This window comes from Sphaeramia orbicularis, chromosome 1 (genome assembly GCF_902148855.1).
Source record: "Sphaeramia orbicularis chromosome 1, fSphaOr1.1, whole genome shotgun sequence".
NCBI lineage: Eukaryota > Metazoa > Chordata > Actinopteri > Kurtiformes > Apogonidae > Sphaeramia > Sphaeramia orbicularis.
Genome location: NC_043957.1, coordinates 54,332,173 through 54,348,575, shown reverse-complemented (window position 1 = coordinate 54,348,575; position 16,403 = coordinate 54,332,173). Strand labels below are relative to the sequence as shown.

The 16,403-nt window shown below is 38.1% G+C and overlaps 1 protein-coding gene across 1 annotated transcript in view; it reads left to right on the top strand.

The window, feature by feature from the left end:
* The window catches only part of LOC115424900 (neuronal acetylcholine receptor subunit alpha-7-like), a 94,474-nt gene that overhangs the window by 42,194 nt on the left and 35,877 nt on the right, over positions 1 to 16,403 (top strand). Inside the window, exons 3-4 of the mRNA XM_030142297.1 lie at positions 3,654 to 3,698; positions 12,088 to 12,197. Coding sequence (XP_029998157.1) covers positions 3,654 to 3,698; positions 12,088 to 12,197 — 155 coding nt within the window. The remainder of the gene's footprint in view (positions 1 to 3,653; positions 3,699 to 12,087; positions 12,198 to 16,403) is intronic.

Sequence of the window (16,403 nt, the reverse complement as noted above, 5' to 3'; positions counted from 1 at the left end):
GTGACGTTGTAGGTACTGGCCATTGTTGCAGAGCAAAATCCCACAAAAGAGGGGTGAGGAACAAGATAGATTGAAACACAACCACCTCAGACTGCAGCTGAATCTCACAATTACTCGCTTGCTCATGCACAAACACGGTGCGAGGACAGAAAAATGTTGCTTTGTATAGCAGACAATAGGGGGCTGTTCCATTTGAGCTGTGGAGAAAGAGGGCTGTTTAAAAAGAAGGACAGATCAGAGAGGACAGGTGGAGATAAGATTGGAGTGTGGAGTTGGGGAGGAGGTGAGGAGACAAGGAGGCGAGGATGAGAAAAGGAGCAGCGGCGATTGTGTGAGAATCGATTTTCAGGACAGAGTGAGAGCAGCCAGTTAGCGTAGGCTGTCATTGATGACAGAGGTTGAAACTTTTTTTAAGCTGATATACATCTGTATAAAACCACAGAGAGATAAAGGGAAATAGTAAGCAACTGAGAGTCATGTGGAACTCATATGACAAAGGTTTGTTTTTCAAGTTTACATTTTAAATCTTTATTTTGAAGCTTAGATCGCCGATTAAACCGAGATGTTCCAGATATTACAGATGACTTTAGCCTTGGCTCAGTTTTATGAAGGCAGTGGCAGATGTACAGTGGCAAGAAAAAGTATGTAAACCCTTTAGAATGTTTTAGGTGTCTGCAGGGATTGGTCATAAAATGTGATCTGATCTGTATCTAATGCCGCATTTCCACTATGTGGAACCGGTTCGACTCGGCTCGGCTCGGCTCGACTCAACTCGGGTACCAGGTCCTATTCCTGGAGACCGTTTCCATAACAGGATACTACCGACTTTACAGTACCTGGATGTCAAAGCGATGCGGCATGTTACTTCTGTGTCGTCTGCTCAGAGTTGCTGATAAACTCGCTCGTTGCATGTTGTCTCTTCAAGCTCATGCTGAATTTTTACGTCTGAACCTCCTCGACAAACCATGGTGTAGTTTTACAGGCTGTCATCATGTGGATTAACCTACCGCTATATTTAATGTCAACTTCCGCATCTGTTTTTTGTAAAACGGTGGGTCACAGAGACAACTCTGACCAATCAGTGGTTTGCAGTGTTTACACGTCACATTTTAGTATCTGTTCCCCAGTCCTGGAACCTCGGCGGAGGTGATACAAAAAAACTAGTACCGGGTACTAGATTCCAAGTCCTTTTTCTTAATGGAAACGCAAAAAGGCCGAGTCGAGTCGAATCGATACCACGTAGTGGAAACGCAGCATTAGGCTACATTCAGACAGCAGGTTGGATTTTTTTTGTGAAATCTGATTTTTTTGTGTACTTGTTCATATTACACAGTAAGGGCCGGATCTACTAAAGACTTGCGTGTATTAAAATGTCTGCAAACTCACTGCACAAGCAAAAAAATGTCCAAACTGATTTAGTAACAGTGCGCACTAAGGGTTGCATCTTTCAAAGGTGCAAAATAGCGCGTCTGCATTCAGTTAGTACATTTACTACAATGAATATGCAATATGGGGTGTTTACACACAGTTGTGTGTGTGCTGGGAGGAGACAATGTAAATATATTAATTTAGCACACGCAAAGTGATTTATCAAACCCCAAAGCAATTTTGCTGATAGAAACTGTGTCTATATTTAACATGTCTCAAAAGGAGGTACCAACGGTTTGGATGTGTAATTGTGCACACATGGAAGTGGTTAGGAGACATCGAAATGATGAAACGAGACGCAGAGAATGCATTTTTCACCCTCGTGAACATTTTTGGAGTGACAGAAGAAGCCCCCCCCACCCACACACACACACACACACACACACTTTACGGGACTCTTTTCCACTCCTGATGATTGTGATTAAAAATACACACAGACATTAGGCTACAGTGTGTTAAAATTATGTGCACCTGACAGTCATTCAATCCACCCCCCCCCCCCCCCCCACACACACACACACACACACACACCTTTAAAATGAAAAATGAATGAATGAATGAGTCATGCAATACCTTCTATAACAAAACTGCAACATTACATTGTCTGGATCATCCAGCGCACTGTTACCACTAGTGCTGACGTATCCTAGAGCAGTTTAGTGCATGCAAAATCCTCATTTAAATAGGGCAGTCTGCAAGACTTTGCACCTGTTGACATTTGCGACTTCTATCAGTTTTGAGTATGAACTAGGTGCTACCCTGAAGTGACTCCATGTGCAAAAGAGGTCCTGACGTAATATGTGACCGCGCGGACACACACTGTGTTTACAGAAGTAAATCTGTTTTTCCCGCCACTCCTCTTTCTAGGACACAGAATTGTGACATTTGTCGCGTTTCAATGATGTACACTGCAAAAAATGTCCCTCTGAAAACAAATTTTAAAAAATTAATACAAGATATTTTTGCTTGAATTAAGCAAAAAAAAATCTGCCAATGGAACAAGTAAAAATTATCTTGGTAAGATTTCTTGAAGATCTATTATCTAAAAATCAGTTCTTATATCTCACTGAAAAGTTCCTCTTTAGGTGATTATGTCTTATTTAAGTGTGATGAGATATTTTGACTAGAAATGAGAAAAATACATTTGGTAAGATTTAGATTTTTTTCAGTGTCAGATAAATGCGACCTGGCCGTTCAGACTGAAGTCGCATTGTAAAATATCGGATACGTATCGAATTTAGGACCACATTTGAAAGTAGCCTGGGGATTTGTGTTGTTCAAACTGTCTTTAACAGATCGAATACAGGTCACATATCGGTAAAAAAATTGGATTTGGGACACATTTGGCAGCAGTCTGAACATGATCATCTGTGAGATGAAAATAAAAAAGGATTAATCCATGAAAAAAGATAGGAATAGATGGTTCTGTGACACACTTCCACTTTTTTTTTTTTTTTTTTACGCTGTTTGCGTTTTATTTTGGGGGTGAGATGAAGGTAATGCAGCAGATGCAGTGAGTACAAGTGTGTGACACAAGTTGCTCCTTGTCGCTGTCATGTAGACTCTACAAAACAAGACTCCAAGAGATCTATTCCCACTTCAGCTGTTTTTTTTTCCCTCTTGCTTTTCTCTTCCTGTTACACCGTGTCCATCCAGATTCTTTTCATTCTCCTCTTTTCTGCCATCTTCATTTTTCCCCTCTGACCCATTTGACCATGAGCTGACCCTGACAAAAAAAACACAACCGGACCCACTGAGTCGATGTATTCCTGTCATCATGATACTAATACATTTTGCTGTGCACTCGTGTATTTGTTTGTTCTTTCTGTCACTTTCTGCTTCCTGTGCAAATCTCGACTTATTTTTCCAGTTATTTTCCCTATTATTTATGACTGCAGCGTTGTTTAAAATAGCAAATACATGAGCTGTGTTAATGTTATGTAGGCTACATTATATTACATACATCCCAGGCAGAGAGGGGAGGGGGGAAAAAGACCCCACATTGTCATTCAGGGAGTGCACCCACTCTGCATCACCTCTGCTGCAGTTTGACTTCATTCCCAATCTGCCTCATAATCTCACCACATGTTTACTAGACATGGAGTATTTATTTTTTCCTCTCACCGCTGCAGAACATTTTCATTCACTATCTGTCAGAAAATCACATCTACTCTGCTGATACCGCCCTCTCTCTCTCTCTCTCTCTCTCTCTCTCTTACCTCCAGGATGAGAAGAACCAAGTGTTGATCACCAACGCCTGGCTCCAGCTGGTACGTCTCCTCACAAAAGCACTTCTACTCATTAACATACTGTAATAACTGACATCTAGTGTATTTTTGGAATATGTGTCTCCTATGGTTCACTTTGTATTCCCATATTTAACTGATCACAGTCAGGTCTGAAATAAAGTTTAATTAATAAATAACCGTTTGATTTTCAAACTCAACCGTCGGGATGAAACTTTAGGTTTCTATGCCAGGCCCTGTGACAAAAATATTAAGACGAGTTTGACATTTAGGTTAGATATGAGTGTCAGCATTAGCAATTTTGTCATCTTAAAAAAAATAAATAAACTGTATGTTATGTCAAAACAGATGCTGTATTTTTAGACCAAATATAGCAACATAACATAGTGTCAACCTAATATCATAAGAAGGTAAAGATAAAGGTATCTCATTAAAACAGATTTGGGTTTTTTTTTGTTTTTTTGATATTCTTCCAAGATATTTGTCACACTGACAAAAGATTTTAAATACAGAGTAACTGAAAATGTGCAGGTTCTCTTCAGGTGCCATGACTTACTCCATTCTTCTAAAGATATGCACCTTTACATGTGCCTTTGGTGGGCAGCTGTGGCTCAGTTGGTAAAGCAGCTCATCCAATGACCAAACAGTCGGCAGTTTGAATCCTGGCTCCGACTGTCCACATGTCGAAGTGCAACACTCTGAACCCTAAATTGCTCCCTTGCAATGGCAGCAGCTGCCCGCTGGCGTATGAGTGTGTGCATGAATGGGTGAATCTCAGGCTTTCGAAAGTGTTTTGGGCACCATGAAGGTGTAGAAAATGCACTATGTACGTGCAGTCCATTTACCATTTTCCCATTTAACAGGTTAATTGGTCAGTCTCAGTTGGCCGTAGTTGTCAGTGGTTGAATATAACAGTAAATGGTTGTTCGTCTCTTGACCGTGTGCACCAACGTCACATTTATCACGTGACTAGGGGTGCAGTGCCATGGTGGACGGCAAAAGCAACACAACAAACAAACGAATGAGCAACAGATTATGTCCACCAGCACTGAAAATAAAGTTTTGGAGTTGTCCTGCAAAGTGACTCCCCTTACTGGACAGCAGAAAGAAGGCTATTTGGAGAAGCTAGTGATAGCAGGGCTAGCTACCAACCCACACCTTCTCCCTCCTGATGTGTTTACGGATCTAGCAAAATCTTCCAGTCTACTGGAGTTTAATGCACAAGATCTGTACCATTCTGTTCGAAATGGAGGGTCCCCATACACAGGTGCTGATCTAAAAGCAGACAAAAGTCTGGATGCTTACTAAATCTTAGTCTCTGGTTAGATTACCGAGTCACTGTACTGCGCTCACGGCAGATGAATGTATCTCATAATGGTAAAGGAAAGATACAGCTAATGTTAGCTAGCTAGCTGTGTAAGTTTTTAACATGTTTCCCCCAGCATGCCATCCAACTCAAATAGACTGGGACCAAAAGCAGCTCTAATTAACTAACATTGTGTAATAATGTTAGTGGTTGTCATCAGTATCCTACAGTATTAGCTCTGTTGTTGAAGTGTCTGCCTTTCTACTATCTACACACAGTAATATGTACAGTTCCACTACTATAACATATGGCACAGCATAATGACAATAACAGCACGAACAGAGCGTGATGTTACGTGCAAAGGGTCAGTATGTTAGCCCTGTGATTAACTAGTGACATGTCCAGAGTGTACCCCGTCCAGCTAGAACAGGATCCAGCTCTAAGCAACATTCATGAAGTTGAAAGAGTTTGAAAAATGACCGAATGACATTAACAAGAATGGGTGATCTGCTACATCAGAAATTATCCATTAGCGCACACACACACAGAGTTCATAAGGGTGAAGACACACCAACCCCACTGCCAACGGGAAAAGGTAGCCTGACTGATCAGTCAGCTCCCGTCTCCCCGACACAGTCAAAAAAGTGTGAAGAACACACCAAATCGACTACCGACTTGAGCGTATGTTCTGCACTTGCGCGAGACGTAAAACCGGAAAATGACAGAACATCTCTCTAAACACATATCTCGCTGTCATCAGTCATTGTTGTCAGCAGAGAGTGTTGAGTAGTCAACAAGGGTTGTTGTTGTTGTTGTTGTTGTACTTGTTGAATGGATGGCTAGTAATGAGAAGATACTGGTGTTGTCAGCTCTGGGCTTCTTCTTGTGGAAGAAGAAAGATGTCACAGGCAAAAACTAAGGAGAAATTGCACTATGCTAACAGTGTTCACTTCATGGAATCGATGAAGTCCATAGAAAACACTGACTGGCACTCATTCAGATCCGATATGAGCAGTTAATGGACTATTATAGAAGACAGCAATAGTGTGAAGTACCTTGGCATAGCTGTATTCACATGGAAACTTCTCGTTCACTGATTCACTCGTCAAGGGCTATCCCTCCACCAATCAGACTGGTCCAACTGAACGACTGGTGGTGGCCGATTACATGTGTTGAATCAGACAAAAAGAATGGCAATGGCATTAACGATGGCCGATTGCTCAGAACACGCCAAGCAAACTCATGTCACTGACCTCGCCAGACTACCCAACAACGTCCAACCACCGAAAATTGGGTTGGTGTGTCTTCACCTTTATGTCCTTAAAAAGCACATATTGTAATATTTACAGATATTGATACCATTCATGTGTATTTTAAAGGTTTTTGAAATGTGTTGACAAACCAGTGAGTATAGATTAGATTAGATTTTCCCCTTAATTTTCTGCCTCGCCTCTACTGCTACGTATACTGCAAGCCAAACTTCGCCGCCTACTTTTTTATCAGCCAACACTCTGATTGGTTAAACACAACCATCATAAAGCAACTGCAAACACATGATAAATACGTACAGTACCATACAAATGCAGCTAAATCCAACAATTCACACTCCTCATCCAGCTCTACACTGAGCAGCTCATTAGCATTAGTGTTAGCCATTATGTGTTCACCCGGATACTGCAGGTAAACATGAGCATAAATGAAAAATAAAATACAAATAAAACACCAATACTGGTCATGGGTCTCTGCTTTCTACAATGACTGACAATAGTATGTTACAATACTATAGCAATGTTGTATTGAGAATAAAAGTAACAGGACATGAGTATAGATGAGATTTGATTTTCAACAATAAATACGACTGAGCATGATTTCTCCAATTTTATTTAATATCAGAGTAAAAATACAGATGCATTTTCTTGATATGGGGCCTTTAACTGTGTTTTTTTAATCCGGTGCGCACACATTAATAGAATATGTTGTGTGAGTAAAGTAATTATCAAAATAATCATTTTATTCACACTGAATACTTAATGTGTTTACTACAGATTGGAACAAGTTAATTATTTTTACAGCCACGTTTTTCTCAATAAGTTGTGAGAGCAAGATATAGAAAGATTTTTTTTGCTTTTCTTAAAGTCCAAATAATCACTACTTCACTGTAAATCAAGCTCAAAGTAATTAATGGATAAATCAGAGGGTGATTGTCAAACTAAGGCCATATTGTTATTAATTTATTTTCATTCATTCATTTCATTCATTCATTTATTTGTTTCGAGCAGAAGGAAAAATCAAACATCTTTTGTGTACAACTAATGGCAGAGTAAATACATTAATAAATAAAGGTGATCGAGACAAAATAACAATTGCCATGTACACTTGTAATAACAAAATAAATTCAATATGTACTGCTCAAAAAGGAGTGAGAAGAAGAAAACATATTAAATCCCACCCCCATGTCATATTTATACAATATAGCACATTAATTTTGCTTCCTTAATGATATAATAACATCTGTTTAGAGTCCTAATAATGTAAATAACAGACAGAAAACAGATTAGGAAAACTGAACTATATTACACTAAGTAACTATCTAATTGATAGTCTACATAACTTAGAATACAATATATTTCAACAATAATCACGTACCAACAATGGTAATGGACGTAATACATACCAACATGGTAAACAACAACAAGCACAAACCAACAAAGGTAAGAAAGAGCCAAGGGTGGAATGGCCCAGCAAGTAACAATAAGCCCCGCCCTCTGTGTACTGTGACCATTCATTTTGAAGCAGTGTTTTATAATGAAAACAGTCTCCAGACACACTAGAGCAGTGTTTCTCAACCTTGGGGTTGGGACCCCATGTGGGTTCGCCTGGAATTCAAATGGGGTCACATGAAATTTCTGGTAATTGATTAAAAAAAAAAAAAAAAAAAAAGACAAACAAACACAAAAAACTTAACAATAAAAAACATGGTGAGTTGACAGAGACAATCCCAATCCATAAAAGACACGACAAACTGTGAAGCTGAAACTGAAGCACTGTGGTTCTGTTTATCTTTCAAATGTTCATTGTGGTCAGTTTCAGATGCTGCAGCTCTTTCATAATTCGTAGTTTGAATTCTTGTTTGTTCAGTATTAATTGCCAGCCTTGTAAATCCAAGCTGGACTGACTGTACATATCCTGACCAAGGAAAATCAAATTCTCACTTTGTGCAGTAATCTATACCTGGTTTTTCTGCCTCCATCCAAATAATATACATTATATAGACTAAATGTCATCTAAAATGAACGTTTATTTGCAACATAGTATAGCAAACTATTACATGATCAAAAACAAATTAATTTTAGCAAAAAAAAAAAAAGTCTCAGTTTTAAATGTCTGGGGTTGCCATAAATTTGTGATGTTAAAATGGAGTCACGAGACAAAAATGGTTGGAAACCACTGCACTAGAGTTTGACAAAGAGGGTTGATTTTATTGCTGTACTTGGGAATTATTGCAAATTTCTTCAATAAATACAACAATTGTAATTCAGCACAATACCAGCTGTTGTGCTTCTACATGTAGTGTATCACTACAGTGTGGATGCAGCAAAAATGACTTATCTCAAAACAAAAAACATGCTTAAATTACTCTGCCCACTATAGGTTCAAAATGTATATTTTGAAGTGATTTTTAAATTTTTTTTTTCCCTCTTAGCAAAGCCATGTACTACTATTGGAGCCAAGTTATATGAATAGTTTATAAATCATCTTATTACCTCATATTTGAACACATTTTTTATGAACTCATTGCACTTTGTATTTTGGTTTGGAAAGACTAAATAAAAAGACATGAACCTCTGACATCAGACATCATACAGCTCTCAGCAGCCCCATGTGCATGGTTTTGTACAAGTCCAGAAAGCTCATATGGTCTGTTGTATTTAATTTTCTGTTACTAAGCTACAATTAGACAGTTGTTGTTCAGGTGCATGGTTCATTGAACTGTGAACAGCCACATTTCGAACTGTGTCTAATGTTTTGCCACACTAGTTGTCATGAGCATATGGAAATTGATCTGTAGAGCATCAGTTACAAGTTAGCATGATAAGAAACATGCATCACACTATAGGAAATGTTACAGCAGGTCAGCCGTGCAGGTATGGCACCTTATTATCTCTGCAGCTCCAGTCAGAATAGCCCATTAAGGATGTCGCAGCCCACACTCCGTCAGGCTTACTTGGATGCTGACTGGCTCACAAGTTATGAATGAATCAATTATTCAGAAAGCCACCTCTTTAATACCGGCATCCACTTTGGTATAATGGCTTAAGGGGCCTGTGCAGATGCAGCAGATTTTGAAGGAGACCTACGAAGAACATTAACAAGCTCAGGGAACAGACAGACAGAAAAGAAGCCGGACGGACAGAAAAGGGACACAGGGTTCCCTCTGCATTGTGAAAGATTTTAGGATTCCAGGTTTGTCAGGCAGTAAATGCCCCGTATTCGAATGGACAGCATTTTATTTGACTTTTAACACTGAAAATACAACGATCCTACATTTGGAATGAACTAAGTGTGACCTTTGTGTCCTCCTAAATTTCCAGCTCTCATGGTTGATAGTTTGACTCTTTCATCTAGGATTTATGATGTCTAAGACTTTTACATCGACCCCAAGATAATGGGCACAAATGAAAGAAAACCTTTCAGTATCCCTTTAATCTAGAAATGATTTAAACTGAATACTTTAGTCATTATGTCATACATCACTGAAGGCTTTCACTTAATAATTTACTACTAATCACTCTAATTTGTCGTATTTTGACTGTATGGTGGCAGGTGATTTGTTGGAGGAGGCTGTAAGCACTGATTATTGTTCTTAGTCATTAGAGTGAAATATTCATTCATTTTAGAAGCCACTTTTCTTATCTGCCTTTATATTTAGAGCATAATTGAACCCTAAAAACACATCATCCTCATTCTTACATTCAGAGAAGGAATTTCACACTCTCCTAATAAGAAAGTACTTGTCTCAAATTAGTGATGCTTTCTTAAATTTCCGTTACGTAACTTCCAAAACTATTCTTAGACAGCTGTTACCTTATGTAGCCCAGTGTTCTCCTCATCTGTTTGTGACAAAGTTACTGAGCTGTAATTTGTTCCTTTGGCTGTCAGTTGTGCTTTTCCAGCCAGCAAACATGAAAAGAAAGCTCTCTAGCACCAAACCGCCAAAGCCCACAGATGACAAGTGTAGTGATTAAGTCATTAACTGCGTGAGTGGAGACATATGTCAACAGGCACACTTTAGATAGATGGCATTCCTTTAAAGAGAAAATGATTTTGCGTAACTTAAGTCACATATAGTAATAGAAGTGTAAATTCATATCCATACGAACATGGAAAAACATGTCTCACACTATACAGTACACTTGCCGACACACACATATTAAGTGTATACATGGAGCCATAAACAGATGTGTCCAGTGTACTGTAACAACATCAGCAGTGGAACTGTGTTTATTCCATAGGGATGCAGGGACGTGCCCTATGGGTACAACATCTGAGCAGCCTCATTTATATAAGCAACTTTGAAAAGGCTATAAAAGAAACACACAAACTATAAAAGACATGCATGCACAAAGGGCCTCAAACACACTGAGACATATATTAATGTGTGCGCTAGCCAAGGCATGAACTAATTTACAGTACTAACGCGTTGACCCGTGGGGAACCATGGATTCTAGATCCTGGACTTCATCATTGTCAGTACACTGGAAATTTGCCTGAGTAAAATTTACTCAAATTGAAGAAAATTTTACTCTACTCCAGTAACATGTGGTCCCTCTCTAAAAAGAATAAAAGTTACTCTTTGGGTAGACCTCTCCAAACTCAATATAGAGCCAAATTTACTCAAAATTGAGCCAAATTTATTCAATATAAGGCCAAATTTACTCAAAATAGAGCCAAATTTACTCTTTTTGAGGAAAATACTTTTGACTCTGGAAAAAATGCTCAATAATTTTTCCTGTGTACCAAAGGTGTGGTTTTAAAATCCACATGCCGACCCTGAGGGGCAACATCCTTTTTCCCCCAGCACGAATATTTGTTGTGTATTCACACATGCTGTACCACATTTGTTCAGCAGACACCGCTAAAGCATTCACATGATTCTGGGCATAGCAACATGATTGTAAGTCTGTTGTATTCCAAAATTCCAAATTCTCCCAAAATATTGGTCCTATCCACTTGCTGTTTTTGCTAGTCTCTTCCTTGACCAAAAATGCATAAATATGCCAGACTGCAGCAGTCAGCCCTTTCCAGATTTTGTGTAATGCCCAAGACACACACACACACACACACACACACACACGCACACACACTCACACACACAGACTCACACTTCCCTTTTGTAATATAGATGTTGGATTTCACAGTTGACAAATCAGTGTGTTACTTATTGAAAGTTATAAAAAGGGACATAGAGAGTGAACAGACTCACTCTGTGCTTTTAAATACTTTGATGCTGGGCTCACTTAGCCTTTTCTGAACATGGGCTTGTACTCAAAAGAGAGCCCAGGGGTCAGTGCCAACAACTGTTGGCTTGGCAAGGATTCACTGCCAGGCTTCATTATCAGAGCTGCGGACACATAGCAGCCAACAGTTGTTGGAGTATCAGCCTGTAAAAAGTACAATGTTGTGATTTTTGACTGAATGAGGTCAATCATAATAGTAGTTAGAGCTCTGACACAATTTACTTTACCGGTGTGTATGACAGTATAATATTTCACATTGTCATGTAGGTGCTGTGACTGATGGTGTGTGCAGAGTGCGTGGCATTGGACCAACATTATCTAAGCTGTGAAACACATCTTGCTGTCAAAGGTGTGAATGTTGCTAATGTGCTGTCTTGCCAAACAAGACATCAACAACAAATTGTCTTGTTTGGCTGGGAATGAAACCAGAAAGACCAGCTTTTCAGTAGAAACTCCTTTTTCTTTTTATTCAGTTAATTTGAACTTGTGCCTTGCTCCCCTTTTCTCTTACATCACATCATTTTCTGGACTTCAAATGCTTCTGCAAATCCTTCAGAATAACTATTTGTCTCTTTATCCTTTGCTTCAGTATTGGACAGATATTTACCTTTCATGGAACCAAGAGAGCTATCCTGGGGTTCAAAACCTTCGCTTCCCCTCCCATTTGATATGGGTCCCAGATATCCTCCTCTATAACAGGTAGGGTTTGCATTGATTATTATCAGCATCTCCATCTATTTGCATTCAGTATTTCATCACATTTTTTCATCCTTTCACTCACTGTTTGAGAATTAAAGGTAGAATAAACAATTCCTAGAGAAGACTGTTGATGTTTGAGCTCAAGCCAAACAAACACACCCCTTCCTTCAGTTCTTCTATTACATTCTCCCAGTCCAAACATCAATTACACTGAAATATTGTTATGTGGTATTGTGCAATGAACAGACCTGGTCTGTGTATTAACAATAAACAATGTTCTTTCCAACATACACACATATAATGGGCTAAGATGACATGACTATGCACATACATAGTTTAGAATCACTGACCCCATCTTTAATTTTAATAAGATAAGACAAGATAAGATAAGGTAATATAAGATAATCCTTTATTAGTCCCACAAGGGGAAATTTTAGATTTATAGCAGCGAAGCACACAAGAGTGAAATAAAAATAAGTATTTTAGTAATTTGTCCTGAATTTGCATATCTGGGTCTGGCTTTGTACTTGTGTATATCCTAGTGTTGTTTTCATCAACGAAATTATGACGAAATATCAACAAACCTTTACTGTGTAATGAAAACAAGTGGAGACGTAATGAAAATGGTCATGTGACGATAACTATAATTAAATGTGTAATGTAATATTGTTGACTAATAAAAACTAGACTAAATGTAGCTTACAAAACAAAACGTTAACGAGATGAGACGAACTGACGTTGTAATCTTTAGTTGCATTACTGCAGGTGTGCCGTGACAGTGTGAGGTCCACAGGTTACCAGACGTTTCGCACTCAGGTGGTTCACCTCCTCCGGTTTACACCTGAACTTTGGATGGTTCACCTTCCATCTCATGCTCCAAACGTCCAGGGTCCAAAAAGACCTGCTCCCAGTCTGGGTCTGCACGTAGAGTACTGCAACCCAAACCGAGCCAGACGGGACCTGACGGGTCGGGCTGGGTGTGGACACAACTATGTCAGGCACCGTTCGGGTTCAGACAGACAGAAATATGCAGCTCAAGCCATGCTCCACCCGGATACATGGATAACGCCCCCCCCCCCCAATTAAGGCATCTCAAGACGTAGGCTATTTGCACAGGACAGTGACCGACCAAAGACTCTCTAGTAGACTGGCCCTCATGAAAATTCATAGATATGGTAATTGACAGCATATATTTCTGAGTCCATAAGAATGATAAGATAACCTTGTTTGAACTAAAATGTGTTTACTAAAAGAAAATGTTGGTTTTGTCAAGACTATATTGACCAGATTAAATAGAACTGAATGACTAAAAAGAGACTAATATACAATTTTCATTGACTGAAACAAGACTAAAATGTCATCAGTTTTCGTAGACTAAAACAAGACGGAACTAATCATGTATTATTGTGACTAAAATATGCTAAAATACTCAGAGTTTTAGTCAACTAAAACTTGACTAGATGAAAAATCTATGAACGCAACTAAAACTAAAACTAATAACGACTGAAATGAAAGTTTGGCACACAGACTAGAGTAAAGCTAAAATGTAAACTGGCTGCCAAAAACAACACTAGTATGTCCCAGATTTCCTAATGCCATATGGACCATTAAAGATGAGTGGAGAACATGATGATCTTTAGCTTAAACTTTATTGGCCCTTATTTGTAGGGCCTCCAAGCACTGAATAGATCTGTTACAAGTTTCTTAATGGATGACTTTACATAAAATATTTCATGATACTCCATTTCATTTCATTTGTGTAATACTGCTGTTCATTTTTAATCCCTACTGCATGGATAAACAGTATTAGGCTACTCTTATACTGACTGAGTCATTTATTCTTTCATCAAATCACATTTAAAATGATCCACATACTTTAATTTTACACCCACAAATCCAATTTATATTAAAAAAAAAAAAAAGAAAACAAGAAAAAAAAAGCATATCATTAAGCAATGGGTGAAGCAAGGTAGCCAACCCAAACTGTGAATCTTCCCTTTTGTTGTTAATAATCTTTTCTTTCCAGTTTCACATAGACAGATAGTCTTGATGAACTATTGTGTTTACCTAGAAACAGTCCCCCTTGGTTACAGCTACTTTGATATCAAACCCTGCAAGACATAATGAAAACACAGAACAGCCATTCATTTAGCAGCGTTTATTTCTTTTCTTTCCATTGTTAGAGAAGTTAAATAACCGTCTTAGACAGCTTACTGAGTCATTGAATTTGCAAGTCTATCTAAAAGAATCCTTTTTTATGCTGAACTCATGCTGCTTTGCCATTATGCCTTTTCAGCATTTGGATGGAAAGATCTTTTTTTTTTTTTTTTATTCTTCTGTCTGGATAGATTAAATATATAAGAACTGAATTAGGCATCTGGGTGTTTGTGAGGTTTTAATATGCAGACTGTTGCCTGGACCTGCACAGTTTGGGAAAACAACTCAAAGACCTCCCAGGTTTCTATTGAGCAGCTTCAGACCACTTTGTGTTTCACACTTTTGTGCAAAGGAAAACAAAACTGTGGCAAACAGGCTATAGAGCCCAAAAATATCATCCCGTACATTTACCCTCTAGCCAAGGAGCAAGGTTGGTCAACGAAACAATAATGTAAATTGCAACAGAATTCATATACATTTCTACCTTTGTGCATGTGTGTACGGTGGTATACAGTTGAGTTTTATATGGCTTATGTTCTTAACTTACACACACTTACACTGCAATGAAAGGTTACGACGAAAGCAAAGACTACAGGTGTGTTTTTATTATGTCATATTTTTAATATTGTTTTCGTCTCGTTGCATCCTGTGTCATTTTCATCTGGATAGGTTATATTACATCTTCATGTTTCATCCTTTATGTTGTTTTTCTTCCATTGGGTCTTTTAAGTTGTTGTCGTCTTGTTGCATCTATGTCACAGGTCTCAAACATGCAGCCCGGGGGCCAAAACCGTCCCGCCAAAGGGTCCAATCCGGCCCCTAGGATGAATTTATGAAATGTAAAAATTCCACTGAAGATATTAACAATCAAGAATGTTCAGTTTAAAGTGGGTCAGAGCAGTAAAATACTGTCAAAATAACCCATAAATAATGGAAAAAAAGCAATTTTTTCTTTTTGTTTTAGTGTCAAAAAAGTAAAATTACACAAAAATGTTTACATTTACAGGCTAGCTTTTCACAAAAAATATGAACAACCTGAAATTTCTTAAGAGAAGTATGTACGATTTGAACAATATTCTGCCTATTATCAAATGTTTCGTGTATTTGTAGTTCCACTGTTGTCTGTAAGTTGGGATGCACATGTGTAAATGATAAACTGAGGTGTAATGTTAAAATTACACTTATTTTTCTTAAGAATTTGCAGGTTGTTCATATTTGTTCATGTTACATTCAAGTACGGTTCGTAGATGGAAAGATTTTAATTACAGATTTTTACTTTTTTCACCCAAAAACATAGAGAAAACTTTGGAGATGGTATGATGTCTAAGTTCTTATCCTATTATTTATATTATTTTACTGGTCCGGCCCTCTTTATACCATATTATGCTGAGTATGGCCCCTGGACTAAAATGAGTTTGACACCCCTGATCTATGTCATTTTCATCTTATTGAATCTTTTGCACAATTTTTGTCCTACTGCACTCGACAGCGTCGTAGTAATATTGCTGCATTTTTAAATTTCCATCTGGTTGTGTCTTTTATGTTGTTTTCATCTTGCTGCAACTTCTATATAATTTTCCTCTTGTTGCATTATTACATTGTTTTTGTCTTACTGCATCATTCTTCTTCTCATTATTATTTTTTGTCTTGAACAAAATTCAATATTATTTGACACATATCAGTATCAATTGATATCAAAATCTTTATCGCAACAAGTGGTGCCACGCACAACAAACCCCGCCCCTTGCACATATTGTAACTTATTTTGGCATGGATCCAGCTGATGTCATCATGTCAGTTGCATCTCTATATGTGGCAAGTCTGAAGTAAACTGAAACAAAAATTAAGTTTTTACAGACATTTGAAATTTTGCCCATTATAAGTAAATGAGAGAAGAAAAGAGATGTAAAAAAAAATCATAAAAAATTTGAATTTTGATCTACTTTTCCTGAAATTTAACCAAATCTATTCTGAGTCACTGGCAATCTATAAACCAAATTTGGTATGAATTCAACCAATAGTTTTGCTGCTACAGACATTTGAAATTTT